The sequence below is a fragment of the Phoca vitulina genome, unplaced genomic scaffold, assembly GCF_004348235.1.
Source record: "Phoca vitulina isolate PV1807 unplaced genomic scaffold, GSC_HSeal_1.0 scaffold7, whole genome shotgun sequence".
NCBI lineage: Eukaryota > Metazoa > Chordata > Mammalia > Carnivora > Phocidae > Phoca > Phoca vitulina.
In genome coordinates, this window is record NW_022589710.1 from 35,638,174 (window position 1) to 35,660,734 (window position 22,561).

Below are 22,561 nucleotides of genomic sequence, written 5' to 3' on the forward strand. Positions count from 1 at the left end.
AGAAAGACTGTTGACTTTCTACTATGGGAGAGGAAAACCAAACATGTGCATACCTTTTACACTTCTCTTCCCTGCTCCCAATAGTTTTACAACTTTCGATTAAATCAATATTGTGCTTACATCATTATGACTACATAAATATTATTCACCAGTGAAGGGTTAAATAGTGTACTGATCGCATTTCTTTTCTTATACATTTTTTTTACCCCCACTCTTGTTCATATACATGGCTTTCTGAGTGCATGTTATTAGTTCTTAAACTCTCCAACAGATGTGTAATATCCTTTGGAAGTGATTTTTTCTTTCCCATTAAAATCTCTTTTCTACTCTTTCTCTCTTCCCTTTCTAATTTTGTAGTTCTAAAAGGTATAGAGTGATTGTTTAAGAGTTCATTACTCTGATTACTAAGGAGTTTGGCCACCTTTTTAAGTCCTTCCAAAATTTGCCTTTTCATAGTCTTTTTTCTTTATTTAAATTCAATTAGCCAACACATTGTACATCATTAGTTTCAGATGTAATTTCAACAATTCATCAGTTGCATATTGCCTTTTCATAGTCTTTGCTCATTTTTCCATTGGCATTGTTTTCCATTATGGATTTGCAGGTCCTTCTATAGTCTAATTTAACCACTTTTTGATTTAAAATATATTTTCTCGCACTCTGTTTTTTGACTATAGATTTTTGGGGACCAGAAATACTTAATTTTGATATAAAATTTCTTTTGTTTTTCTTTATACTTCATACATTTGAAGTTTATTTATTTATTTATTTATTTGACAGAGAGAGATACAGCGAGAGAGGGAACACAAGCAGGGGGAGTGGGAGAGGGAGAAGCAGGCTTCCCGTGGAGCAGGGAGCCCAATGCGGGGCTCGATCCCGGGACCCTGGGATCATGACCTGAGCCGAAGACAGACGCTTAACGACTAAGCCATCCAGGTGCCCCCATACTTTTGGAGTTTAAGAAGTCATTTCCACTTGTAGGTCACAGATATTTTCCCATACTTCCTTGTATTAAATTTATAGTTTTCATCTTTTATCACTTAAGTCTACCATTTAAGGAATCTAGTTTCTTTTTTTAAAAAAAGATTTTATTTAGGGCACCTGGGTGGCTCAGTTGGTTAAGCGACTGCCTTCAGCTCAGGTCATGATCCTGGAGCCCTGGGAACGAGTCCCACATCGGGCTCCCTGCTCAGCAGGGGGGTCTGCTTCTCCCTCTGATCCTCTTTCCTCTCGTGCTCTCTGTCTCTCATTCTCTCTCTCTCAAATAAATAAATAAAATCTTTTTTAAAAAAAGATTTTATTTATTTATTTGAGAGAGAGAGAGAACACAAGCAGGGGGAGTGGCAGAGGGAGAAGCAGGCTCCCCCCACAGCAGGGGGAGCCCGATGCCAACCTTGATCCCAGGACCCTGGGATCATGACCCGAGCCAAAGGCAGACACTTAACCAACTGAGCCACCCAGGTGCCCCACATCTTCTGTCTTTATCGGAATTTTAAAGTTTCTCCAAATAGTTCTTGAGTATTCTTCTTAATTCCTTGATACTTTTTAAATTTCCTGCTATCGTAAAATGATATACTTGAGATTTTCGTAGGCTGACCTTGTTCTGGCAGCTTTGCTGAATCTCTTATTAGCTGAAAGAGTTGAAAAGGTAAGTCTAGGTATATATCTAGGTATGTATCATTTGCATATTGGGTTTTCTAGGTATATATCATTTGCAAAGAAGTTTTTCCCCCTCTCTTCCAATCCTTACATGTTATCATACTTTTTCTTTCCTTACAGTATTGGCCAGAATTCATACTATTGTGATAAGCTTCCTCATTGAACCTTGGTCTTAAAAGGAATGTATTTAATCTAACACTTCTCCAAAAAGAATAATGTCTACTCGAGATTTTGATATATTAACTTTAACCAAGTTAAAAAATTATTCTATCATTAGCATGTTTATATTTTTCATAAATAGGTGTGAAACCCTACTGTGTTTTTATCAATTAAGATAATCATGATTTTTTTTGTTTTCTCCATTACTGTGATAGATTTTTTTTTTTAAAGATTTTATTTATTTGACAGAGAGAGAGATAGCGAGAGCAGGAACACAAGCAGGGGGAGTGGGAGGGGAAGAAGTAGGCTCCCTATTGAGCAGGGAGCCCGATGCGGGGCTCGATCCCAGGACGCTGGGACCATGACCTGAGCCGAAGGCAGACGCTTAACGACTGAGCCACCCAGGCGCCCAATAGATTTTTTTTTAAGATTTTACTTATTTATTTGAGAGAGAGCACAAGAGCACAAGTGGGGGGAGGGGGAGAAGGAGAGGGAGAAGCAGGCTCCTGGATGAGCAGGGAGCCTGAGGCAGGACTCCATCCCAGGACCCCCGACATCATGACCTGAGCTGAAGGCAGATGCTTAACCCACTGAGCGATCCAGGCGCCCCTGTGATAGATTTTCTTTTTTTCTTAAAACAATTTTTTTTATTATGTTCAGTTAGCCACTGCATAGTGGTACATCATTAGTTTTTGATGTAGTGTTCAACGATTCATCAGTTACACGTAACACCCATTGCTCACCACATGTGCCCTCTTTAATACCCATCACCCTGCTATCTCTTCCCCCATCCTGTGATAGATTTTCTGATGTTGCATCATCCTGAGATAAACCTTTGTTGGTCATATTTTTTAAAAATACACCATTGGATTTGGTTAGCTATTTTTAACAGTGAATATATATTCATAAACAAATGGACTTCACTTTTTTCTTCATTTTCATCTGGTTTTGGAATTAAGGTTATATTAAACTTAAATTCCATTTTGTCAAGGAGTGCCTGGGTGGCTCAGTTGGTTAAGCATCTGCCTTCAGCTCGGGTCATGATCCCAGGGTCCTGGGATTGAGCTCCAGGTCAGGCTCCCTGCTCAGCAGAGTCTGCTTCTCCCTCTGCCCCTGACCCCACTTGTGCTCTCTCTCTCAAATAAATAAATAAAATCTTAAAAAAAAAAAAACCAATTCCACCCTGGTTTTTTGGTTCATATTTGTCTGGTATATATATTTTTTGGTAATAACTTCATTTGGGTAAAATTCATATGCAATTCATTCATTTAAAGTGTACAATACAAAAGAAATAAAGTGTACAATACAATGGTTTTTTTTTTTTAAGATTTTATTTATTTGACAGAGAGGGACACAGTGAGAGAGGAAACACAAGCAGGGGGAGTGGGAGAGGGAGAAGCAGGCTTCCTGCAGAGCAGGGAGCCCGATGCAGGGCTCGATCCCAGGACGCTGGGATCATGACCTGAGCCGAAGGCAGACGCTTAATGACTGAGCCACCCAGGCGCCCCACAGTGGTTTTTATTATATTCAGAGTTGCGCAACTATAATCACCATCAGTTTGCATCACACCCTCCCCCCCCAAACATCCACCAACCCTCCCATTTTCCCCCCACCTCCCAGCCCTAGGTAACCACGAATATATGTTCTTTTGTTGGTGTTCTTCTTCTTTATAGACGTGACTATTCCGGACTTTTGATGTACATGGGATCATCCAATTTGGTCTTTTGTGGCTATTTTTACTTAGCATGTTTTCAAGATTCATCTGAGTTGTAGCATGTATTAACACTTCTTTTCTTTTTATGGCTGAATAATATTCTATTTATGGATATACCATAATTTACCCCTCCATCAATTGATGGTTATTTGGATTATTTCCACCTTTGGCTATTATGAATGATGCTATTATGAGCACTCATGTACAAGTTCTTGTGTGGACTTATGCTTTCAATTCTCTTCAGCATATACCTAATTTGGAACGGCTGGATCAAATAGCACTATTAAGGAATGGCCAGACTGTAGCTATACTATTTTACATTCCTAACAGCAGAGCAGTGTATGAAACTTTCAATTTCTCCATAAGCTCACCAACATTTTTTTGATTATAGCCATCCCAGTGGGTGTGAAGTGGTATCTCGTTGTGGTTTTGGTTTGCATTTTCCTGATGACTGATAATGTTAAGCATCTTTTTGTGTGTGTTTACTAACCATTTTTGTATCTTCTTTGGAGAAATGTCTATTCAGATCCTTGATCATTTCAAAAATTGCTTTCTCTTATTATTGAGTGGTAACATTTTAAAAATATGTTTTGAATGCAAGTTCTTATCTATTATTTGCAAATATTTTCTCCCATTCTGTGGGTTGGTATACCTTTCCTCATCCTTTACTTTTTTTTAACCTAGGTCTTTAAGTGAATTTACTTATTTTTAATTGTTTTTTTTTTAAGATTTTTTTTATTTGTCAGAGAGAGAAAAAGAGCGAGCAAGCACAAGCAGGGGGAGCGGCAGGCAGAGGGAGAAGCAGGCTCCCCGCTGAGCAGGGGGCCCAATGTGGGACTTGATCCCAGGACCCTGGGATCATGACCCAAGCCGAAGGCAGATGCTTAACCAACTGAGCCATCCAGGCATCCCTATTTTTAATCTTTTAAAAACTTGTCTTTTTAAATGATTTTTAATAGGAGGGTCTCTTTTAATTGGTGGGTTTAAGGCACTTATTCTATTTTCCACATGGTCAGATGCATTGGGAAACCTGTCAAGTTCACTTTTCTCCCTGGACATCTCCCTCCTGATAGCTCATCCTCTTGTTCCAACCTGGATTGAATACTGTGGGCCTGCTGCAAAGCTGTCATCCTGCCTCTGTGCTGGGTTGGTGCCCCGATTCCTGGTATCTCTTGTCTTCCTTGATTTACTCCTTTATTCTCTGTAGAGTACATCCTCTAGTATCCTTTTTCAAAAGCTGCATAGAAAGTAAAGTTTTAAACCTCACATGTGAGGGCAATTTGACCTATAGAATTAAAGGTTGAAAAGCAATTATCTCCTAAAATCCAAATTTTTAAATTCCTTAGTGGCCAATGAGTGTGGTTAGCAATGGATATTCTGTTAGGGAAATAAATTTGGTTCCTGAGTTTCAGAGAGCAAGGAAAAAATGTTCACTGAGCAAGGGATGTCTCAAAAAATTTATTGCCATCTATTTGCTTCGTGAGTTTGGAGAGCTTAAGTTCAGATAGCAGGAAATTGTCCTCAGAAGTTGGAACTTTGATTCACCATTTTGTGTCATCCAGATTTACTAATGAAGAGTCTAATTCACATGTTATCCTTGTACCTAAGTGATTGCTTCCCCCACGCCTTCCTTTGGAAATTTTTAAAATTTTCTCTTTGTTCTTGGAGTTCTGACACTTCAGAGTACTATGCCTTGGTGTGGGTCTTTTTCATTTATTATACTTGACACTCTGTTGGGCCTTTCAATCTGAAGACTGGAGTTCTGGGGATAGCCTCTAATGGTATTTCATTACAACTCCAAACTTTACATTTTTTTTCACATTGTAAAAACTGATAATCTGATATTAGACCCCTATATTTATCTTCTGTGGCTTTAATTTTTTCTCTCACTCTCTTTGAGGTCTACTTTCAAAGGTATTTTCTCACCTGCATCTTCCAACTCTATTAATTACTTTTGGGGGGGCAGGAGGAGGGAGAGAAGGGCAGAAGGGGTAGAGGGAGAGGGAGAGAAAGAACGCTCAGCAGGGAGCCCGACACAGGGCTTGATCTCACAACCCTGAGATCATGCCCTAGCCGAAATCAAGAGTCTGACACCCAACCTACCGAGCCACCTGGGTGCCCTCTATTAATTACTTTTAAAGGTTTTTTTTTTTTTTTTTAATGTATTCATTCGAGACACAGAGATATATAGAGAGAGAGAGAATATGAGCAGGGGGAGAAGCAGAGGGAGGGGGAGAAGCAGGCCCCCCGCTGAGCAGGGAGCCCAATGCGGGACTCGATCCCAGGACTCTGGGATCATAACCTGAGCCAAAGGCAGACACTTAACCATCTGAGCCACCCAGGCGCCCCCATTAATTACTTTTAAATTTTAAATATTTTTGAAAGTTTTACTGTTTTGGTAACTGTCTCATTTCCTGTTGTTTTATAAATGCAATGTCTCCAAGTCTTTTTATACAGCTTTTCTACTTACATAGTCAGCATTATCTCATATCCTAAGTATCTTAAAAACATGGTTTTTCATTTTTACATAGTGCTCCATCAAAAGATCAAAATGTACCAAAGATTTTAAGCAGCATGAGACATTATCAAATCTGTTTTCTACGTTCAGCCTAGAAATAGTGGGAAGAATGAATTGGAGCAGATTAGAGCCAGGGTCTGTAATCTAGGAGAGAAATGATGAAAATCTTATCTAAGGCACTAGTGGGGGGTAAAGGCAAAGGAACAGCAGACAGATTCTAGGAGGTGGAGTGGCACAGGACTTGGTGATTGACTAAATAGGAGAAAAGAAAAAAATCCAGAATTAACCTCAGGTTCATGATTTGAACAACAGCAAGAACAGGTGAATCTTTTCAAATAAGAATTACGTATTTTGAGGGGCACTTGGGTGGCTCAGTTGGTTAAGCCTCTAACTGGAGTTTGGCTCAGGTCATGATCTCAGGGTCATGAGATCAAGCCCCGCCTCGGGCTCCCCGCTCAGTATTAAGTCTGCTAGAGATTCTCTCCTTCTCCCTCTGCCCCTCCTGCTCATGTTCTCTCTCTCTAAAATAAATAAATAAATATTTAAAAAAAAGAGAATTCTTTATTTTGAGTATGTTTAACAGTGACTTAACTATTATTCCCTCTCAAGTGAGTGAAGCTAGATCATACCTACATGTAAGTTGCATTGTGCTGTAGAATACTATTTCCCCCTAGTGCTATGGTCTCAGAGATAAGTCATTAACATTTAAAGAGAAATGTAAAAGGTTCTAAAGTAATGTTTGTATTTTTCATGACAATATTTTTAGTTCAAAAGATAAAAATGTTTTACAGTATCTTTATATATTCTTATCTATAAGAAGATATTTTTATTTGTAATTAAACATAAGAAAACATACCAAACCTTTAGAGTGACCAACTTTTTTAAAAAAGATTTTATTTATTTATTTGAGAGAAAGAGAGAGAGAGAGCACATGCGGGAGTTGGGAAGGTGCAGGAGAGGGACAAGCAGACTCTGCTCTGAGCATGAAGCATTGCGGAGCTCAGTCTCACAACCCTGAGATCACAACTTTGAGACAAAATCGAGAGTCAGATGCTTAACCGACTGAGCCACCAGGCACCCCAAGTGACCAACTTTTTCAGTAAGATTCTCTGGAGGGGCGCCTGGGTGGCTCAGTCGTTAAGTGTCTGCCTTCGGCTCAGGTTATGATCCCAGGGTCCTGGGATCGAGCCCCACGTTGGGCTCCCTGCTCCGCGGGAAGCCTGCTTCTCCCTCTCTCACTCCCCCTGCTTGTGTTCCCTCTCTCACTGTGTCTCTCTCTGTGAAATAAATAAATAAAATCTTTAAAAAAAAGAAAAGATTCTTTGGAAAAATATTTAACAGTAAGGATGAAAAAACCGGCAGTAAACAAAAATTCAAGTTTAAAATTATGGTGTCCTTTCTCCAGCAGGACCTCCTGCATGGCCCCCCTCCCCATGGGCACCTAAGTTTAAAATTATAGATGAAACACTATGAAAGAAAATTTTATCATAAAATAGTAGAATATTTTGAAATAAAAAGTCATTCTGCTATTATACTTTTGTTTTTGTATATTCCCTTTGAATCTCAAGATCCCTTTGAATTTGCAAGATAATTTCCTTTTCATCAATGAAATATCTGCTTATTTTTAACTGTTTAAAAATATAGATGCAAATAGGGGTACCTGGGTGGCACAGTCCGTTAAGCATCTGACTCTTGATCTCAGCTCAAGGTATGGTCTCAGGGTTGTGAGTTCAAGTCCCGCACATTGGGCTCCATGCTGAGCGTGGACACTGCTTAAAAAAAAAAAAAAAATCTATCCAGACAGACAGATGCAAATATATACTAAATATATTTTTCTTAAATAGATGCAAATCATTTTATTTCTAAAAAACTTTAGTTCTATTTAGAATCATTAGAATATTTACATTTAAATACTCCAACATAATCTATGTGTATTAAGCAAGTGGGAGCTCCTACAGAAAACAGTCTGATTTGATTTTATAAATAATGAAGATGATTTAAAATGTAAAAAAAAAACTGAATTTAAAAAACATAGCTCAAACCACCTGATTTTTTAAAGTCACACCAGCCATCTACTTCTAAAAAGTCCTTATCAAAGCTATTTCTTTAAACCCAACATTTACTAACTCAACAGATGGGTTTTAAAAATGAGGAATGTAATTTTACTTTCAACTCACTGATTATATACTCAACTGGCAGCTTTAAAAAAAATAATTTTAGAATACATGAAGACCTGAATTAAACCATTTTCAACATTTTTCCAGGATTGTTTGCTAACTGGCTTGTTTTTACATATGAGCTTTAAACATATCTATCACAGGTAGTACACAAAAATAACTACTTGAAACTATAAAACCTCTCAAGTAAACTCCCAACATAACATCACTGCTTTTTCCTTCTCTTGTAAGAATCATTACTGTGAACTCGAACTCGCTGGGACACAGAGGATGCTATTTTCATGCTGTCTTTCTTTGTAAATGTCTTCCCTATTGCTCCAGGTTTCCAAAGTAACAACTGTGCATCTTCTCCTCCGGTTAGCATAGAATCATCCTGCATATTCCAAGAGAAAGAACGGACCGTAGCAGCATGCCCTCCATGAAGGCTGGTCACGTGGATCAATCCCGATATAGTGCAGCTCATCAAGTGAATAATTCCTGTGTTTGTTCCTCCAACAACAAACAATTTGTCCATTTTTTCATGATATAGGCCACCAATTAAATAGTCCAAAATACCTTCTTTCAGATTAACTACTTCTCTGACATCCTGGATGTTCAAACATGTAATCGGTTCATCAGTATCCAGATGATTCAGATCCCACCAACAAAATCCTTCATCATGTGTCATGCAGTAAATCTGTTTATAATCCTTCCCAGACCAACCAATACAGCTTACTGATGAAACGGAGTTGCAGGTTGTAACCAGTGCATCTTCTTCATTATCAACACTAATATCGAATACATTTACCAGGCCATCAGTTGAACCCGAGACTACCATGTTGGGGTTGTTGGGATGGAAGCACACTTGAGTGACATCATCACTATGAGTCTCTGAATATGCTCCAAGTGGGTCTTTAGTAGTAGACAAATCCTGAGAATTAATTCTTGCATCCCAAAATACCAACAATGCATCATCATCCACTTTTTCTGTACCAGCACAAATGACATGATCATTACAGTTGATATCAAAACTAATAAAAATATTGGAAGGGTAACCTTGGAACAGCTGGACAGGTTTTTCACTGGCTAATCGAGCATCCCAACACTTTACAGTGCCATCAGTGCATGATGAATATACACTGTCACAAGAATTTGCAAATTTAACTCCATTGAGAAGTCCAGGATATCCACTAAATTCTCGTAGTATGTATAACCTTTCTTTATCATATATTCTGATTGATCCATTAGAACATAAAACAGCAACCAAGTTTTCTTTTTCTGCTTGTACAGCTTTTGATGTATCTATACCAAGCAAATAAGTAGGCTCTTTAGTTTCTGAGGAACGTTTAACAATGTTCAGATTAGCAAACTGTTCCTCAATCTTCTCCATGTCAGGAGTAGCATCCAAGCGTAATAAAATCTGTAATAAAAATACAAAAATTAAAATTAAACACAAAGCTTCTCCAAAGTTGTAATTAAATCAAGAACATTTTCCTGAGGACTGGCACAAAACAATAGAAATAAAATCTATTCTAATATTTTAATCTTTCCCTGCCATATAACTAAAACTTAGTCGCTTCCTTCTAATTCAATCACTCTTGAATACTGAATCTACCGTATATACCTTATGCCAGTAAGAGAATTTTAAAACATGTACATATACTGCTCAGTAGTTCCTTTTAGCTTACACCCAATTATTGGTCCTACTCATAATTCTCAGCATTAGCCAGTATCTCTACTTTGGAATCATCTTCTCCCGGCCCCAGCTGCCTGATGCAACTTTTAGAATTTAAACGTAGATGTGAATGCAGAAAAATCGTCCCCCAAAGATGTCTATGCCTTAATCCTTGGAACCTGTGAATGTTAGGTTACATGGCAAAGAAGAACTGAGGTAGCTTATCAGTTGATCTTTAAAAAAAATTTTTTTTTATTATTGAAGTATAGTTGACACACAATGTTACATTAATTTCAGGTGTACAACACAGTGATTCCACAAGTCTATGTCATATTATGCTCACCACCAGTGTAGCTACCATCTGTCACCATACAGTGCTATTTCAATACCACTGACTATATTCCCTATGCTGGACTTTTTACCTCCATCATTTATTCATTCCATAACTGGAAGCCTGTATTTCCCACTCCCCTCCATCATTTTGCCCATCTCCCAGATCCCTCCCCTCCCACAGCCATCAGTTTGTTCTGTGTATTTATATCTGTATCTGCTTTTTGTTTTGTTTTTTAAATGCCACATATAAGGTAAATCAAATGGTATTTGTCTTTCTCTGTCTGACCTATTTCACTTAGCACAATACCCTCTAGGTCCATCCATGTTGTCATGAATGACAAGATCTTTCTTTTTTTTATAGCTGAGTAATATTTCTGTGTGTGTGTGTTTCTTTTTTTTTTTTTTTTTTAAGATTTTATTTATTTGACAGAGAGAGACACAGTGAGAGAGGGAACACAAGCAGGAGGAGTGGGAGAGGGAGAAGCATGCTTCCCGCGGAGCAGGGAGCCCAATGCGGGGCTCGATCCCAGGACCCTGGGATCATGACCTGAGCCGAAGGCAGACGCTTAACGACTGAGCCACCCAGGCGCCCCTTTATCCATTTATTTATCAGTGGACACTTGCTTCATATATCTTGGCTATTGTAAATAATGCCGTAACAAATATAGGGGTGCATATATCTTTCTGAATGAAGTGTTTTCATTTTCTTTGGGTAAATACCCAGGAGTAGAATTACTGGATCATAAGGTATTTCTATTTTTAAAGGAACCTCCATACTATTTTCTACAATGGCTGTACCAATTTACATTCTCACCAATAGTGCATGAGGGTTCCTTTTTCTCCATAGCCTCACCAACACTTGTTATTTCTTGTCTTTTTGACTCTAGCCATTCTGACAGATGTAAGGTAGTATCTCATTGTGGTTTTGATTTGTACTTCCCTGATGATGAGCGATGTTGAGCACCTTTTCCTGTTATCTGTTTGCCATCTGTATGTCTTTTTTGCAAAACTGCCTATTCAGGTCCTCTGCCCATTTTAATTGGATTATTTGGGGTTTGTGTTGAGTTGTGCTTATCAGTTGATCTTAAAATAGGGAGATTATTCTGGATTATCTGGGTGGGTCCAATGTAATCACCATTGTTCTTAAAAGTAGGAGGAGGCAGAACACGATGAGAGTCAGAGAGAGATGTTACTATGGAAGAAAGGCACAGAAAAATATAATGTTGGTTTGGGGGAAGAAGGTCAATAAGTGGGTGGCCTGTAGGAACTGGAAAAGGCAAAGAATCGTTCCCATTTAGAGCCTCCAGTTGGAAATGCCAGCCCTGCTAATACTTTGATTTTCACCCACTAAGACCTATTTTGGACTTCTGACCCCTCAAAATTATAATAAATTTGTGTTGTTTCAAGCCATCAGGTTTGTAGTAATCTGTTACAACAACAATAGAAAACCAATACATAGGGGTTCCCAATATGAAATTCTGGAGAGGTGCTTCTCAGGCAGCAGTAACTTATAAATGGGGAGCTGGAATGTGACCCTAGGCATTCTAGCTTCAAGGACTGTGTGCTCTTTACTACCACGCTAGATTGCCTCTTTTTTTTTTTCCTTTTAAAATATTTTATTTTGTGGGCACCTGGGTGGCTCAGTTGGTTAAGCATCTGTCTTCAACTCAGGTCATGATCCCAGGGTCCTGGGATTGAGGCCCACGTCCGGCTCTCTGCTCTGCAGGGAGCCTGCTTCTCCCTCTCCTTCTGCCTGCCGCTCCCCCTGCTTGTGCTCTCTCTGTCAAATAAATAAAATCTTAAAAAATATGTATTTTATTTTTAAGTAATCTCTATACCCCATGTGGGGCTCAAACTTAGAAGATTTCTTCTTAACGGTAGGTTGTATGTAGAACAAGTTCAAGGCCAGAAAAATACGCATGCCTAGTGACTTTATCACAAATTTTTCTATCTTGCTTTTACCAATGAATAGTCTAGCCTATGTCACAAATTCACATTTTCATTCTTAGGATGAAATGCTTTTTTTGTTGTTTCTTTAATGATAGCTTTTTAAGCATCTGTCTTTTCATCTTTTTTTTTTTTTTAAAGATTTTATTTATTTATTTGACAGAGAGAGAAAGCACGAGCAGGGGGAGTCGGAGAGGGAGAAGCAGGCTCCCTGCCGAGGAGGGAGCCTGATGCGGGACTCGATCCCAGGATCCTGGGATCATGACCTGAGCCGAAGGCAGACGCTTAACCATCTGAGCCACCCAGGTGCCCTCCATCTTTAAAAGAAGAAATGAGTACAGTTCAAGAGCTGTTAGAAGAATCAACTGAGATAATGTGTTCAGCACAAGGCCTGGCATATAAAATGCATATTCAACAGATGTAATGTAAAAATTATCAGTATTACCACTACCAATACCACTAACACCAAATTGGGCGGGGTGGGGGGGGATTTGGATCTATCAAAGTGGCTTCAAATAGCACAATTAAATCAATGGGCAAAAATATTTAAAAATTGGATTTGAGTTCAAAACAGAGTAAGTATCCTCTTCAGTTTATAATTCTGAATATTTAAAAATCTGTAAGTTGAAAGAATAGTACAATGAACACACAAACACAACTTTTCACTTCCTAGGTTCACCAACTATTATTTCATTTGCTTTCTGTCTATCTCTCTAAACATACATATACACACATTATTTTTTGATGAACTATTTGAAAGTTAACTGCAGAAAAAATATCACTTCATTCCTAAATACTTTGGCATAGAGCACCTTGCAATCTTTTGTTTTCATGACACTGAATTTTTGAAAAGTCCAGTCTAGTTGTCTCATAAATTGCCCCACATTCTGGATTTTTCTAATGTTTCCTCATGATTAGGTTCCAGTTTAACATTTCTGGCAGGGATACTGTGTAGGTGATGCTGGGTACTTACTGTATCACATCAAGGAAACACGTAATACCAAGTCTGAGCACTGGGTTAAGGCAGTAACTGACAGATCTCTCCATTTTAAAGGTACATTCCTTCCTTTATAGTTAGTAAGTAATCATGGAGTGATACAGTGAAACTGTATGAATATCTTATCCTCTAACAACCTTTCATCCAAAAATTTTAGCATCCATGGAGTATCTCTTGCCTGAATCAAAATTACATTGGGATTTGCCAAACAGTCATTTTCTAATTCTATCATTCTTCCTACCTTATCTGGCATTCTTCTATAAAGAAGAGCTTCTTCCTTTCTCTCTGAGTTTCACTAAGAAATTATGATTTTTAGAGACATATATTATAATCCATCACTTCATGGTCCTTACTGGTGCTCACACTGTCCCCAACTTGGCCACTGAGAAACCCTTAAGCCAGCTTCTGTGTCCTTTTAATATGACACCATTAGCCTGTAAGTCCTACATGGAAAAAAAAAACTGTGTAAGAATAAGTAAGTCTGAAAGCGGTGAGCTTCCTTCAACATAGGTATTCAGGGAGTAAATGACCATTTACCAGTTATGCTGTGGTAGCGTAACCCAACAGCATAGGCTAAAAAGTCCTTCTTTCCTTGAACATGTTCCCTTGACGGTGTTACGCTTGCGTCTGCCTCAGGTCTGTAGCAAGAGCTGTCTGGAATACTTTCTCTTCATTTTTTCTGCAAGTAAAAATTGCTTTTACCAATGAATATTCTAGCCTACCTCAGAAATTCACATTTTCATTCTTAGGGTGAAATGCTTTTTGTTGTTGTTGCTTTAATGATAGCTTTTTTTTTTTTTTTAATTTTTTTTTTTTTAAGATTGTATTTATTTGTGAGAGAGAGAATGAGAGACAGAGAGCATGAGAGGGAGGAGGGTGAGAGGGAGGAGCAGACTCCCTGCTGAGCAGGGAGCCCGATGTGGGACTCGATCCCGGGACTCCAGGATCATGACCTGAGCCGAAGGCAGTCGCTTAACCAACTGAGCCACCCAGGCGCCCTAATGATAGCTTTTTAAGCATCTGTCTTTTCATCTTTAAAAGAAAAAATGAGTATCAACTCAAGAGTTGTTAGAAGGATCAACTGAAATAATGTGTTCAGCACGCCTGGCAAATAAAATACATATTCAACAGATGTTATATAAAAATTATCAGGGGTGCCTGGGTGGCTCAGATGGTTAAGCGTCTGCCTTCAGCTCGGGTCATGATCCCAGGGTCCTGGGATCGAGTCCCGCATCGGGCTCCCTGCTCCTTGGGAGCCTGCTTCTCCCTCTGCTTCTCTCTCTGTGTGTCTCTCATGAATAAATACATAAAATCTTTAAAAAAAATTATCAGTATTACCACTACCAATACCACTAACACCACCTTGGGGGAGGGGGCGGGTTTGGATCTAGGTACTGTTATTCAGACCTCAGTGTCACCTCCCTAGAAAGATCCTCCCTAATCGACCAATCTAAAGAGCCCCTGTCACTTCCTATCGTATTGCTTGTTTTATTAATTTAAAAATTAAAAATGCCTCAGTATAAAATATTTCAAATATACAATGTTTAGAAAAAAGTATAAGACACCCAAATATAGACACTCAGATACTCAGACCTAACAGATGTTAACATTTTACCATACTTCTTTGTTTTTTATTTAAAGAAATATTACAGATACAACTCCTATGAATTTATAAAATGGCATTGTATTTGTATGTATCTTCTTTGCATTTGCTCTTTTCACTCAATATTTTTGAAAAACCCTATTTTACTGTTGAACTTCTTATTCTTTCTTATCTATTATCAATAAATAGTTGTTGAATAAATGAATGAATAATTGATTCAATTTTCTTGCATTAAGAGCTGAAGAGTTCTAGGAGAAACAATAAACTTAAAAGGATATTGCATGTGTTATGTGTTTGCAGGGGGAGCTCTGCTCACAGAAATTAGTAAAATAATGGCATTCTTTAACAGTACTTTAAATAATGCTCAAAAAGGAACTACAGAGAAAGATTTTATATTGTAAAGAAAAATATTACTTAACATAATTTTTTACCACAAGCTATTCAAATTATTCCTAAAGTGTGTATTTACTTAAGAGTGTACGTCCTGGGGCGCCTGGGTGGTTCAGTCGTTAAGCGTCTGCCTTCGGCTCAGGTCACGGTCCCAGGGTCCTGGGATCGAGCCCCACATTGGGCTCCCTGCTCAGCAGGGAACCTGCTTCTCCCTCTCCCTCTGCTCCCCCTGCTTGTGTTCCCTCCCTCGCTGTGTCTCTGTCTGTCAAATAAATAAGTAAAATCTTAAAAAAGAAAAGAGCGTACTTCCTATACACTCTAAGGAAGAAACCCTTTTAAAATTCCAGATAAAAACAACTGTCCATTCTTGAAATATTCAAAGAGTTAATATGAAGTTATAAAATAAATAATTTTTCCTACTGCTTCATTTTGATTTTTGCATATGAAAGATCAGGTTGATGAGAATTTTAAACAATCAAGTTTAACATGGCTTTTAAGTTAATAGTAATTTGTAGGACTATGACCATGCACTCTAGCAGGATAGTAGTACTGCACTCCGTCCCTCCACTACGTTGCCTGGAAAGTCTGTTTCACATTGGAACAGTATCCTGAATGGCTTTAATTCAAAGGATTCCAGGGGTTGATGGGTCAGGTAGGGTGGGCCCCAGACTGAATGCTACAGCAAACTTAACACTTCAAGACTGTAGAGATGGGGGGGCGCCTGGGTGGCTCAGTCGTTAAGCGTCTGCCTTCGGCTCAGGTCATGATCCCAGGGTCCTGGGATTGAGCCCCGCATCGGGCTCCCTGCTCAGCGGGAAGCCTGCTTCTCCCTCTCCCACTCCCCCTGCTTGTGTTCCCTCTCTCACTGTGTCTCTCTCTGTCAAATAAATAAATAAAATCTTAAAAAAAAAAAAAAAAAAAAGACTGTAGAGATGGGGGCGCCTGGGTGGCTCAGTCGGCTAAGCATCTGCCTTCAGCTCAGGTCATGATCCCAGGACCCTGGGATTGAGTCCCACATCGGGCTCCTCGCTCAGCGGGGAGTCTGCTTCTCCCTCTGCCTGCTGCTCCCCCTGCTTGTGCTTGCTCGCTCTCTCTCTGGCCAATAAATAAACAAAATCTCAAAAAAAAAAAAAAAGACTAGAGATGGTAACAATCACAGTGGTTGTCCACCTGATACACTGTTCAAATGCAATATTGTTCTTCAAGAAAGAAAGAAAGAACTAAAGAATGGATGGGTGGGTGGATGGATGAAAAGAAGGAAGGAAGGAAAGAAAGAAAGAGAGAGAGAGAAAAAACAAAAAGAAAGATATTAGAGATAAGGTAGGCATATCTCACAAAAACCTCAAGCTATAGAGCTTATACAGTACACAGATACAGTGAAGTAATTTAATCTCTTATGGGGAAACATGAAAACCTCTAGCTTATGTCTTACCACATTAATATGCAAGTGAGTCATGCTTGAAATATAACCTTCTGAAGCTATGTAGTTAATTCTTAATTTTACATGCTAATGAATCATTCTGAGATGATAAATACTTTTTCTTCTATGCATAGCCTGTATCTGAGTTTTCTTTGCATGATCCACTTCCTGTCCCAGAGAGAAGCCTTGGCTCTTTTTGTCCCACATTACACTCTCACAGGGTAACTTCATTCACATTCATGTTTTCAAGGGCCGCCTATATGCCAATGATCTCATCCATTTACAGATCTGTATTTCCGTCTACTGGCCATTTCTCTTTGAATGTGTCTCATTACACCCCAAAATAAAAGTGGTTATTTGGGGCGCCTGGGTGGCTCAGTCGTTAAGCATCTGCCTTCAGCTCAGGTCATGATCCCAGGGTCCTGGGATCGAGCCCTGCATCGGGCTCCCTGCTCCGCGGGAAGCCTGCTTCTCCCTCTCCCATTCCCTCTGCTTGTGCTCCCTCTCTCGCTGTGTCGCTCTCTATCAAATAAATAAAATCTTAAAAAAAAAAAAAAGTGGTTATTTATGCTTCCCTCCTCCCCCACCAAGTCTTCCCTTTAAAAACAAAAACAAGGTATATTTCACAATTTTCTCCATTTTGGCTAATGGTATTAGCACCATGACAGCCCTCTGATCTACCTGGCTAAGCCAGAACCTCTGGGATATCTAATTCTCCCTCATCCAATCAGTTTCCAAATCTTACTTTTGGGTTGCGGGATGCTTAGGGAAGAATTAAGTTAAATCTATTTCTGTCGATCAAAACAATATTGACAACTTCATATGATTCAACCTAACAAAAACATATGAAGAGAACAAATAAGATTAACCATAATTTCTATCTTTTCTCTATTTGTTCCTGTTAGATGCATAAAAGAAGCTTAGTTAGCATTCTAGATCTCAACAGGCTAGTGAGAGCTGAGGGTTGTGGAGTGAGCCTTTCTTATGTCAACATACAAACATACAGATACACAAATGAAAAGGGGCACAAAAAGAGGGGGACAGAAAAGAGTACTAAAGAATATGGAAGAGAAAAGAAATGAAAATAAGCCAAAAGGGAAGAGCAGTGAAAAGAGAAGGGAATGTACAAAAGAGGGGGGCAGTTACTGCCACTGCCTCTGGAGTCCTGCATGGGTGAGACACTGCACTTCGTACGCTGCCCACACAGAGAGGAGATGAGAAATCCAGATAATGGAAGTTTAGTAAAGGCTAAAGCTATGATAATTTGTGTGGTTAAAAAGAATTTTTCTTCATTTAAAAAAGATTGTGGGGTGCCTGGATGGCTCAGTCATTAAGCATCTGCCTTCGGCTCAGGTCATGGTCCCAGGGTCCTGGGATCGAGCCCCACATTGGGCTCCCTGCTCTGCGGGAAGCCTGCTTCTCCCTCTCCCACTCCCCCTGCTTGTGTTCCCTCTCTCACTGGGTCTCTCTGTGTCAAATAAATAAATAAAATCTTTAAAAATCAATCAATCAATAAAATCTTTTAAAAAAATAAAATAAAATAAAGAAGATTGCTTGTTAGAGTTCACTAGTCATCATAACCGACTGCAGTATGGGCCTAGGTGTTCTGAGAACAGCGGTAGAACAATTACTAATATTGAAGAGGAAAAATCTGTGTCCTAAGATGGCCAACCGAGCCAGGAAGAAAGTCCCAGTCCCTGCCCCGGGACTCTTCCGGGTTCTTCTCCCTGCTCCACTTCCCACCAAAAGTACCAAGTATGCGGAAGTGGAAGTGTATAAATTACCCCCCTTTGCTTGTGCTCGGGGCTCAGACCTTTGGAGATCATTCTCCTCTGAGCCCGCTGGTGTTAAATAAACCTCCTATCCTCCAAGATCTCAGAGTGCTGCTTGGTTCTTCCCTCGGGGCATCCAATCCAGGTTCCGTAACAATATCTCATCTTGATCCACTTAGTAAAGATCAGCTAACAGCAGAATCCCGGAACTGCTGTTGTGGTTCTTACTGGGATACAGGATTCTCACTTCTGAATATAATGCGGAGGGTGGAAGATATTTTGAAAGACAACCCAAAACAAACATCTTAGGATAAGCTTTAAGGGGGTGAGAATATTAAATTCCTGATGAACTGCCATCTTCGAATACATTAGATGGGAAGTGCTGATTAATCTCTTATCTGAATAATTGTCCTTAGATAATTAGGAGTTGTTTACTTAATAACAAAATCCCTAAACGTAAGTATGAATTCCTTGTCGCTTTTGCCTTCATAAGATTTAAGTTCTTTTATCAGTTGAAAGGCTATTTCATTTTATTTCCTATTAAAATATACCCAGGGGGTGCCTGGGTGGCTCAGTCGTTAGGCGTCTGCCTTCGGCTCAGGTCATGATCCCAGGGTCCTGGGATAGAACCCTACATTGGGCTCCCTGCTCAGCGGGAGGCCTGCTTCTCCCTCTCCCACTCCCCCTGCTTGTGTTCCCTCTCTCGCTGTGTCTCTCTCTGTCAAATAAATAAATAAAATCTTAAAAAAAAAAAGTTTTAAAAAAATATATATACCCAGTAAAAGGTTCTTTCTGTATATAAAGTACATCCCAAACATATCTAGCTGCAACTAGGTATTGCTCTGATTCTGAACTCGTTAAGTTTAAATATGAACTCTGAAGGACAGACCAGCTTAAATATCTCCATAACAGAAGAGGAAGTAGCTTTTTTTTCCCATTTAAGCAAGAAACAAAAAAAGAGAAAATAACATACATTTTACACCCATTTAGAAACTATTGATTACAAAAGGCACTATACTAAAAGTCTTCTGCATATTATTTTGCATGAAATCAGAAATCGCAGTATCCTTAGAAAAAGATGTATTTCTATCTTTCGGGTATGAATGCTTATCATGCCTGAAAGATCTGACAGCATAAGCATCATACACTACTATATTTTACTACTAAAAAGTAACAATTGTATGTGAAGTATATGTTCAATTTATCAGACTTGAGTCAGAAAAATCTAATTCCCCACAGCTGAAACTTAATGTTGCCCACTTATTGTAAGGAATTAGCTATGATGAATGTGGAATGCAGAGGTCCAGCAAATAAATGTCCCAAATGTAGGGAAAAGTTTAATGGGAAAAGGCATTCAGGAATGGGTGTTAATAACTTTACAATCTACACTTATAATTTAACTACAACAATGCTATACCCACATTAATCAAATTGGGCTAGGATACCTGAGCCTCACAGAGAAGAAAATAATCATAACTGGAGTTCAACAGATGCTAGCCTATGGGGTAGCAACTTATATCTAGTTTATTTTTTTATCATAATCATTTAACCATATAAGATAGGTATTTTTATCCCCATTTTATGGCAGAAATTGAAGCTCAGAGGGACTAACTGGTCAATGTTCTCACAGTTACTAAGGGGAGGAAAAGGGGGGACTGTGGTTTGAAACCCAAGTTGTTGCTTCAAAACCTGTGAACCTGTGTTCACTCTAATACTATGCTATTGCTCTTCTATGTAAGTCCTGAAGCATTAATGTCAACTATAATTAAGGAATATGCCTATTAGCCTTTGAGAGGGGGAATTACATGTTAAACCCTACATATAAGCAGAGGAGAAAGAAAGAGTACAGGATGATTGAAAAAAACACATACTGGCCTAGAAAAAGGTTACCGTAAGCAAACATCACTTACTCTTTATTTTTTTTTTCTGTCTCTCTTTTCTCTTTTAAAACTTTTTGTTATGGAATTTATATGGAGTAGAGAATAGTAAAAGAAACCACCATGCACCAATCAGCCAGCATGAACAATTACATTCCTCAAAAGTTATTATTAGGGTGAGAGGGATCAGTTATACATGTATTATTTGAAGAGCAATTAAGGAGCTCTCGTGGACAGTATGATGGAACCTCTCCAACTCATCCCCCTCTTCCTCCTCGTGGCATCAACATGGTTTCAAGACTTGACCCTAGCTCTAGGAGCAGATCCTGATTAGCTAAACCAATCACAGTAATTCCATTCTTTTAAACCAGTAATTGGTTCAGAAACCTTATATTCTTGCCAATCCATGCATGTATTCTCCTCCTAACTACAATTTGTTCAGATGTGGAACACTAATTCTAAAGTGGACCCAATCCAACTGATGGAAAGAACTTCTATTCCATGTTAATGAGAGTCCACATTTTCTATTTAAGTCAGTTTGCAGCAGAGTTTTTGTTAATGCAGCCAGAGCCACTCTAACTAATTAAAGATAATCAAATAAGGTTTTGGGTATATCACCAAATACTCACTTTATGTAAGAGTCTCCTACAAGGAAAGATTTAGGGAACATACTTTAAAAAGTCAAATTTCATTCATACTGAACCGAGGGATTTAATCTTTCATTCCCTTTAGAACATCTATCCTCTCCCCCTCCCCACCTTCTACATTTTTTTTGTTCAAAAATAAAAGGGAAAAAATAAGATACACAAAGGAATTCCCAGAAGACTATAAAAATCAATGCTCAATAATAATGGCAGTATCCCTGATTCTAAGGATATCAACAAAATAAAAACACAAAGCACTGAAATGATACAATATTTAAAAACTTAATGTTAAACTCCATCTGATAAGTTTGTTTTATTTGTTTATTTATGTATTTATTTATGTATTTATTTATTATTTATTTTCTTAAAGTGGGCTCCACGCCCAGTGAGGAGCCCAATGTGGGTCTTGAATGTACAACCCTGAGATGAAGACCTGATCTGAGGGCGCCTGGGTGGCTCAGATGGTTAAGTGTCTGCCTTCGGCTCAGGTCATGATCCCAGGGTCCTGGGATCGAGTCCTGCATCGGCCTCCCTGCTCCTTGGGAGCCTGCTTCTCCCTTTGCCTCTCTCTCTCTGTGTCGCTCATGAATAAATAAATAAAATCTTTAAAAAAAAAAAAGACCTGATCTGAAATCAAGAGTCAGACACTTAACTAACTGAGCCACCCAGGTGCTCCTGGACATTTTAAAAATACATTTATATTTTTTAATATCTAAAATAGTCACATGGATGGGGCGCCTGGGTGGCTCAGTTGGTTGGGCGACTGCCTTCGGCTCAGGTCATGATCCTGGAGTCCCGGGATCGAGTCCCGCATCGGGCTCCCTGCTCAGCGGGGAGTCTGCTTCTCCCTCTGACCCTCCTCCCTCTCATGCTCTCTGTCTCTCGTTCTCTCTCTCTCTCAGATAAATAAATAAAATCTTTAAAAAAAAAAAAAATAAAAAAAATAAAATAAAATAGTCACATGGTTCAAAATTCAAAAGGTTCCAAAACATGAGTTTTGGAACCTTTTTGTCCTCAAGCCCCTTTCTTCTCCCAGGAGGCAACAAATGTCACCAGTTTCTTCTGAATACTTTCAGAGATTGTCAATTTGAAAATAATGCAGTGAGGTGGCTGGGTGCCTCAGTAAGTTAAGCGTCTGACTCTTGACTTCGGCTCAGTCATGAGATCGAGCCCTGTATCATGCTCTGCACTCAGCCGGGAGTCTGCTTGAGATTCTTTCCCTCTTCCTCTGCCCCTCCCATTCTCCCTCTCAAATAAATAAATTGTTAAAAAGGAAAAGAAAAGAATGCAGTGAAGTATTTTCAGCTTATCAAAAAACCGTGTGGTGCAACAGAAAAAGCAATAGGTTTAAGAATCAAACTAGCGAAGTCATCACTGTACAAATTACCTAAACTCTCTAAGCCTCAGTTTCCATCTTTAATGCAGGGATAAAGGGGTGCCTGGCTGGCTCCACTGAACAGCATGAGGCTCTTGATCTCAGGGTTGTGAGTTTGAGCCCCACGTTGGGTGTAGAGTTTATATAAATAAATTAATAAATTAATTTAAAAAATAAAGTAGGGATAAAAATGGACAGTCAATATTGAGTGCCTATTACGGCCAAGTATGATGCTAAATTCTAAAGATTCAGATGAAAAACCTATTTGCTGTCTTCAAGAAGTTAGGAGATAGAACAGTAAACAATTATAATATAGGGTGAT

The 22,561-nt window shown here is 39.0% G+C and overlaps 1 protein-coding gene across 3 annotated transcripts in view; it reads right to left on the reverse strand.

Annotated features, from left to right (window-relative positions):
- Nucleotides 1–7,929: 7,929 nt before the first annotated feature.
- Nucleotides 7,930–22,561, reverse strand: part of SGPP1 (sphingosine-1-phosphate phosphatase 1) — a 106,000-nt gene continuing 91,368 nt past the window's right edge. Inside the window, exon 2 of one of the 3 annotated variants that reach the window (XM_032405275.1) lies at nucleotides 7,930–9,626. In XM_032405275.1, the coding sequence (XP_032261166.1) occupies nucleotides 8,433–9,596 (1,164 nt within the window). In that variant the 5' untranslated portion in view covers nucleotides 9,597–9,626 and the 3' untranslated portion in view covers nucleotides 7,930–8,432. The remainder of the gene's footprint in view (nucleotides 9,627–22,561) is intronic. The other 2 variants (XM_032405274.1, XM_032405272.1) reach the window with 2 other exon arrangements.